The sequence below is a fragment of the Cenococcum geophilum genome, assembly GCF_001692895.1.
Source record: "Cenococcum geophilum 1.58 unplaced genomic scaffold K441scaffold_56, whole genome shotgun sequence".
NCBI classification, from domain to species: domain Eukaryota; kingdom Fungi; phylum Ascomycota; class Dothideomycetes; order Gloniales; family Gloniaceae; genus Cenococcum; species Cenococcum geophilum.
Window position 1 is genome coordinate 875,832 of NW_027137614.1, and position 8,264 is coordinate 884,095.

General features: G+C 41.3%; 1 protein-coding gene across 1 annotated transcript; it reads left to right on the plus strand.

The window, feature by feature from the left end:
- Window positions 1-1,349: 1,349 nt before the first annotated feature.
- On the plus strand, window positions 1,350-3,980 carry K441DRAFT_690019 (uncharacterized protein; the record flags this gene model as incomplete). Its single annotated transcript, XM_067652352.1, has 2 exons — window positions 1,350-3,565; window positions 3,644-3,980. 2 exons carry the CDS (start codon window positions 1,350-1,352, stop codon window positions 3,978-3,980), a joined length of 2,553 nt encoding a protein of 850 aa, XP_067498996.1.
- Window positions 3,981-8,264: the final 4,284 nt, after the last annotated feature.

Consider the following 8,264-nt stretch of genomic DNA (forward strand, 5'->3'; position numbering starts at 1 on the left):
TAGTTATAGCGACTAGTATATAGTTTTAAACCTATATTATAAAGATTTACTTACGGTTTTATTGCTTTCTAAATATCCTAGTTATAGTATATATAGCCAATTATACGGTTAAATAAGGAAGCTAAAGGGTTAAGGTAATAGCTCTTTAGCCCTACCCTAAGTATTATAAAAAAGAATAAATATAACATTGTTTATTATATATAAGGCGTATACCAGAATTATAGGCTTAATTATATTAGCGCTTAGGTTATTTAGAACGTGGTTTATAAATAATATTTAGTATATTAAAAATACACTTATATATTTATAAAAGTTAAGTAAGATTCTAATAATACAGAACTTAAAATTAGCTAAACTTAGTATAAATTTATATATTAACTATACTAATTTAGCTAAAACTCTGTTTACTAGTGTTATAAAAGCTTTAATTATCTCTAAAAAGCGTAATAAGTTAGGGAGCTTAGGTAAAGATTTTTTAGTTAGTTGGTGTAAGGCGTTAAAGGTGCGTCTATAAAGCTTAAAGGCGGCGTAATATATTAATATTTTTCTTAAGGAGGCTGCGCAGTAGATATAGCCGTGTGTTATGCTATAGGAAGGTCTGTATTATAAAGTTAGCGGTAGTAGTTATGAGAACTGGTTAAGGTTCCCGCAGGCTTTAATCGACTTAGTAACTGCAACACGCTAAACAGCCGAGCAGCACGCAATAGCGTTGGCGGCAGTGCTTCACCGCCACCACGCCACACTTGAGAGTGTCAGTTCCTACGCCAACCAGCTGCCCGTTTACTCTACGTTCTCCATCCCTCGATCTCGACAAGTACCTCCTCGACGAAAGAGTAGCCGGTGCGGGTCGGCCGCCCTCCCTACTAGCGTTGGCAAACTGCAGAGGTTCGCACAAGTTTCGCGTACTTGAGGCACCGCCGTTTTTCCTGCACCCAAGCGCCACGGGGAAAGATTAACTCGAGTTTGATTGAACTTCTTTCACGCTAGATAGAAGGCCTTGGAAATTCAGACTCGGCACCTGCATTCTCAGCAGCCCCCCCGAAGAGCTGGGAAAGAATGGGTGATAAACGGGCATACTCAACAAGTTGGTGAACTAGGTCAGGAAAAAAAAAGTAACTCTGGCAAGGGAAAGGCAACTTTAGTCGGGCTGTAGTGGGTTTTAACATAAAATGGCGTCCCCGCTCCCACTCATTACATATTCGAGCTTTCTGCCTCAAAATCGTACATCTGCTCCAGTAATAAATTCAACCCTAACAGCCACATGGCCAGAAAATAACTTTCAACCCCCCTAAAGCTCAGCACGAATTCCTCTCGGCCTGCTCCGCACCAGCACAGCCTGTCCCCGCCGGATGGACCAAGCAGACTCCCAGGCTAACGTCGAGCAATTTGCCTACGACTCCCTCCCAAACCCCTCTTCTATTCGTCTTCTCCGCCGCGACGGCAGAGATTCATCCGGCCGCTTGAGCTTCTTCCTCGATACTGTCGACCTGCACGACCAACCCTACTATCATTGCTTGTCGTACACATGGGGTAACCCGCACGCCGACGGAAGCCTTTTTGGGACGTACTTCCAACAGCGTGCTCCCGAATATGGGCCAGGCCGGTCGTACCCGGTCATCATCAATGGCAAACTTCTCAATATTGGCAAGAACCTGCACGATGCTATGGAGCAGCTGCCCAAGGATTGCTGGGCTAACCGAGTGAAGCGTGTATACAAGCACTTGGACGGCAGGCTTACAATCCATATTGCCGCGAAACTTGGTTCCCAGGCGGTGCTTCGGTCGCATCTTCAGCACGGGGCAGACGCATCAGCTAGGGATGCGGGCGGAAAAACACCGGTGCATTATGCGGCGATGTATGGACATTTAGCGGCCGTGAAGGAGCTGGTTAGTGCTAGAGCGGATGTTACGATTAAGGATAATAAGGGGAAGATGCCTATTGCCTATGCTTGGGAGAACAAGAACGAAGAGATAGTACATTACCTTGTGAAGTGCATGATGCCTGATTTTAGGGCAACAACAAGAGAGGCGAGCACGATAAGCAAGTCGTTCGACGATCTCACCTGGATCGATGCAATCTGTATAAACCAGCAGGATGTGGGGGAACGCAACGCACAAGTCGCCATAATGGACCGAATCTACGAGAGAGCGGGATACGTACTCGCGTGGCTTGGGGATGAGGATCCTAGTACAGCAACAGGAGTTGAGACACTACAGAAAATATCGGCTGCTGGTGACGCGATTAAAAGTTGCCGTATTATACCGTACCAAACATGCGATCCGGCGGAGTATGAAAGGGAGGGAACACCACCCATTTCCATGTTTGAGTGGAATTCACTCGCGGCAATATTCGCGCGGCAATGGTTCCGACGAATCTGGATTGTCCAAGAGTTTGTCTTTGCCACCGACCTGATTGCTTACTGCGGCAAGCATGAGATTCTTTTCTCCGATGTCTCCAGAGTGTGCGATGTACTTACGACCCTGTACCGTAAACTTGGTTATGAGTCCTCGCAGAGATATGTTCCCCTCGACCAGGTTGCAACTAGCCTAGAGTATTTCTACGAGATGCTGCAGAAAATCAGAGACGAGCGGATCGGACTAGCTAACCGCTTCACACGAGAAAATGGTAGGCCCTTTGGGAGTCTCTTTTCATTGCCGAATCTGGTTACAACGACGTTCCCATTTCATGCAACGGATCCACGGGACAAGATCTTTTCTCTAGCTGCACTCTTAACACTGGGCCCAAATCCCCAATCTGCTTTCCGTCCAGATTACTCTAGGCCAGTACAGGTATGCTACACCTGGGCCACGGCGGAAATAATAATGCAAACCGGAAATCTGGGCGTTCTGGCTTGGGTTCAGGATGCCGCGCATAAGCTCCTCTCAAACTTACCTACATGGGTCCCCGACTACAGTCGTCGAGGCACGAGTCCCCTTCCTTCATCCTATTTCAACGTCTTTCCGACCCCGCGGCAAAACCCCGTCCGCTTAGACCCCCCCGGATCGCCTGGCAATTTCACACTGGGCCTGGCTGGATTCGAATGGGATACTGTGGAGCTGGTCGCAGGCCCAAGGCAACCTAAATTCAAACTCGACGCTAGCTGGTTTAATCTCGCTCTCCACTTGCGTATAACGTACCATACCGGCCAACCCCGTAGCGAAGTCCTTTGGCGCACTCTCTGCGCTGACCAAGACATCCACAAAATACACCCCGCACCTGCCAACCTGCAGCACTCGTTCAAGAGCCTGATATGCGCGCTGATATGCGAAAACGCTGAGAAGCGTCTTGATTCTTGCCTCTCTTTGGCATCTGGAGCGGCCCAAATCGCCAATCGCCTAGATGGGCGCGTTAACGAGAATAATCATGGTGCCGTGGTGCGCATCTCCAACATACAAACTCAACTGCGGGAGAAAACCCGGCTGGACAGCGACTGGTTTAACCCCGTGCGTAGCAGTCTGCAAGACTTGCTCTTGTTGAGTCTCACTGAATCTCCCTCTGCGACGTCAAGAAGTCATACGCCATCGCTGCGTGAGATTGAGCAGTTCTTCCAAACTGCCCAGACAAGGTTAGCGCCAGAGGCTTCCGTGACCCTCGAGGAGTCTTCGCAAACCTACTTTATGAGGACACAATCTTATGAAGATAGGCCTGAGGAAACCACGGAGGCTATCTCTGCGCAGTCTAAGGGTCCCTTCGCGTTGGCGTATAGTCATGTTTACGGTGGAAGGCGATTGTTTATAACGAGTAAGAAGTATCTTGGACTTGGGCCGGAGTCGCTGAAGGTGGGAGATTCCATATTCCTGCTTTCTGGGGGAAAGATGCCGCTTATTCTCCGCCCAATTGTAGTAGGTGAGAGACCGGACAGGGGTGGACGAAACTTTCACCTTGTTGGCGAGGCATATGTCCATGGCATTATGCATGGCGAAGCTGTTAGCTATGAAAATAATACTCAGCCGACAGTAGAAGAAGTTACCTTACTATAAAGGAGTACAATACGCAAATATATTTAGGTAGCTTGCTTACCTATCTCGTCTAAGAGGATGCACAGTTCTGCAGCGATATTGCGGGGCGAAATGCACAGCATCCCCAAATCCTGGTCCATGATTGCGTCATCGTGCGAACCTGACGGTGTTTAGTGGGGAATGGATCTGGACACGCTAACCGGCATACAAAAACCTCGCATTTACGTCCTAGTGCTGCAACGCCGAGGCTCATTCACCAACGTCGTAAGCACATGAGTGGTATGTAACGGTAGTGAATGTGGTTTGGCAAGGAATGTCGCCACCACAAGCAGGGAGGGCGGCCGACCCGCTCTGGCCATAGGGTTGTCGAGGTGGCGTTTCCCAGACATTAGCGTGGTCGAAAAGACAGGACGTTTACACCCAAGCGAACAAGCCGATCACAATGAGCGAATCAATGGACACGCAGCTCTCACAGTTGGCTTCTGAACTGGAGCTGGTACTCTAGCGCCAGAATGTATTTAGATGGCTCTTAGTAACTAAGATCCCTATGATAAACGTAAGGAGTGACAGAGTTTATTAATATTGTAGTCGCTTGCGAGAGGCAGTAGGAAACTATAGCATAGTACCGGCCATCTAGACCCTAAAGAATATGGATTCTCTACTTTATCTATTTTAGTGGATACATATGTAGAAGAGCACTTAAAAGAATAATTGAAGCGCTTTAATTGCTATAAAAGCTATATAATATAGATATACTTGGACTTACTATAAAGCGTTCTATCTTTCTTATTTTAAGAAGTAATTAGTTATTTTTAAGGACTTTTGGAAGTCTAACGTGCCGTAAATTTAAGAGCCCTAACTCCCCCATTACCTCAGCAAGCTCAGACGTAATTTCATTGGTGCGGATTTTCAATCGGTCCGCAAGCTGACTAACTACGTTTGTGCGAAACCACTGGAATCACGTCTGAGCTATATTTCCGAGGGTTCTTACGCGTTCTAATAATATCCGCGTTGCAGAGATTGCGGAGATTAAAATAACTCAACACTAATATTTTATATTACTTCCTAAAGTTTATCGATTATATAACAGAACCTAGGCTTTTAAAATATATAATTTTTATTACTTAGGTATTTTTAGGTCTTATAATCATTTTCGTTAAAAAAAAACGCGTTATTAGGAATCCCGTAACTATATATAACTTTATTAAACGCTAGCTAATATATATAAAACCCGTATAGATTTATAATAGCTACCCTAAAGAACCTATTATAGCCTGGCGGACATATATAGTGTCCGCGTTATAGTATATAACACCTACTAAAACCTTATTACACGCTAATTACTAAGCTACGGATATCCGGTAAATTTACTATATACCGCCACCAAAACCCGCTAGGTAGAGAGGGAAGAAGTTAAATAAGGTATTAGAACAGCCGCGGTTATATTAGGTGCCGGATAATTAAACTTAGAGGAGTTATAGAATAAACTAGGAGCGACGGCTATAGGACCTTTAAGATTAGCTTCTTACGCTTTACGGAGAGAGTAAGGCCTAGTAGCTAAGTAAGGTTAATAAGGCTATTACATTTTTATATCCGTATTATAGACGTATAGAGTAACTTAAAGCCCTTAGGTGGCTGCTATTTAAGAAAAAAGATATAATACTTATTATAAAAACCTTATTTAGTAAGAGTATAATAATATAAGTAATGCCATGTCTTCTTTAGGCCTTAGTAGTAATTATCATCTTACCACTTAATGCGATTAGCGTAGAGTAGAAGGTAAAGATTAAGGAGCTTCCTAAAATAAGGCCGGTTTATATATACGCTAAAATAATATTTATATATCTTTTACGGGAAATCCGCATTAGAGTATACACCTATATTTTAATATTGCCAGAGCTGTTAGTTAGTAAAAGGTTTTATAAAACTCTTACTAACCCTACCTTTTATATATATATTAGCTTAGTAGTAATTAATAAGGTGCACCTTATAGCTAATTAGGGGGGGTTATTCCGGAATTTGTATATATAGCTATAGAAAGTACAGTCGTTATTAGGGCGGAAGCCTTAGTTTACTTATACTGCAACGCCTAACAATATAATATTTAAGATTATTTAAGAGTTGGCGGGCTTTTAAAATAATATTAATATAGTATAGATATCGATTAACCGGCCGGATCTATTAATTATTAGAAAATACGTTAAGTAAGGAAATAAGAAGTCCTTTAAGAGCTTATACTTTATTATAGACCGCGCGTATACCGCTATATCCGCTAAGTAGAAAATCTAATATACGCTAACTCTCCACTAGATCTTAAAGATAATTATCTTTTTTAATTTAAAGGAACTAATATTACTAGGCAGGGACTTAATTTATTTATAGTTAGTATATTACAGGTACTAGAAAGCGTAGGCTAGAAGAGCTGTTTAGCTTTATTATATATTATTAGCTATTATAGATAAAGACAGACTATATAAGGAGTTTAGAAAGCCTAACTTAGAAATCTATATTTTACTCTCCTTTAACGCGCTTGCCCATAGCGCTAATATTCCTAATATTAACTATATCGCGTAGTATTGCATATATAAAGATAAGTCCGTCAACATAATATGGTAACAACTTAGACGTAGTGCTTATAGTAGTGGTTAAATAGGTAAGGCGATATTTCTAATTAAGGATTGGTATAAAGGTCTACGTAAGGATATTACTAGGCCAGCTAAAAATCGCGATTGTACTAAAGCCTTCCAATCTTAGCTAAGTTAACTTAGCCGTAAATATTATATTAAGCAATATATACTATAAGAGGACGGGGCTACTAATTTTACTAGTAATATATCTTTAAGAGTGTCTGTATATAGTAATGCTAATTCTAATTTATCCGCATTTAATATAGGGTGAGAGCTTAGTCTAGGTAGAATATCCGTAGTTCTACCTATAGATATTCTACTAGGGAAGCTAGCGCGGCGCCTAAAGACTAAAGCTAAAAAAAGAGTAGCTCTCTCCTATTATATATATGCTCTTATAAATAAGGAAAAGGGCTGCTTATAAAAGATTATATTAGAGAACTATAAGGAACAGTCTCCGTCTACTAGTAGCTAGGGTTATTACTTTAACTATAATCCTACTTTACGGGCTTTTAAAGAGTTTAATATCCGTAAGCTATATATAAAGGGGATTCTAAGGAAGATATAATAAAAGGCCTTTACTATAAGCATAAAAAACTGGTTCTGTAACTAGATAGAGAAGAAATATTAGTACGTTATTTAGAATCCGACCTTAAGCTACATTATATCTAATAAGCAAATTAACGCCCTTTATAGCTGCGCCTAGTATATAACTAGCTACAAGGCGCTTAAGAAAAACCTACCTAATTAGAATTATAATTAGCTTAGTAATAATCTAGATAAGTTTATTACCTTTATTTAAGTAGAGGTAGAAAAGGCAAATTAGGCAGAAAGCTAGCTATTAGCGTTAGTAAGCAAATTAAAAAATAGCGTAGAGCGGATATTACCACGGTCTAGGGTAGTGGAGAGGCGTATAGTATTAGCAGCTTAACGTCCGTAAATATAAGTAGCTTAGCTACCTTAATCAATATCCACCGAAAATCTGCATACGGGGTAGCTAACACTATTACCTTCTTAGCCTATATCTAGTAGGAACACATAGCTAGCTAGCTTAAACTCTAGCTAGTAGAACACCTTTAGGCTAAGTATACTAATACCCTATAACGGATATTAGTCCTAGTAACACAACGGTTAGGTTTAGTTTTTAATATAGGGTAGATATCTAGGATTCTAAAGTCAGGCTAGGTATTAATAGCCCTAGGGTAATAATTAGCATTAGTTATTATTAGGTATTAAGTATCGGCCTCTTAGATATTAGGGTCTATACTATAATAATAAATATTAACTCCCTATAGCTCCCAGATATCTAAGTCTATACTATAGTATTAGAAACCAGTCTTTAGGGTAGGCTAGGTATTATAGCTTATAAGGCAGCTCCGTACCTTAACCCTTAGAATAATCCGGATATTAGAGCTTATAGCGCAGTATTAAGTCTTAGCCCTTAGAGTAATCCGGATATTAAAGCTTATAGCATAGCATTAAATCTAAATCCTTAGGGCAGGCTAAGTATTAGAGCTTACAGTATAATACTAAGTCTTAACTTTTAGATAAGCCTAAGGTTTAATATTTATAACATAGCACTAGATCTCCAATTACGAAAATTTCTAAAGTTTAAGATTTATACTATAGCACCAGTTCCTAGGTAGTAGGAAATCTAGAAATTTAGAATTTATAACATAGT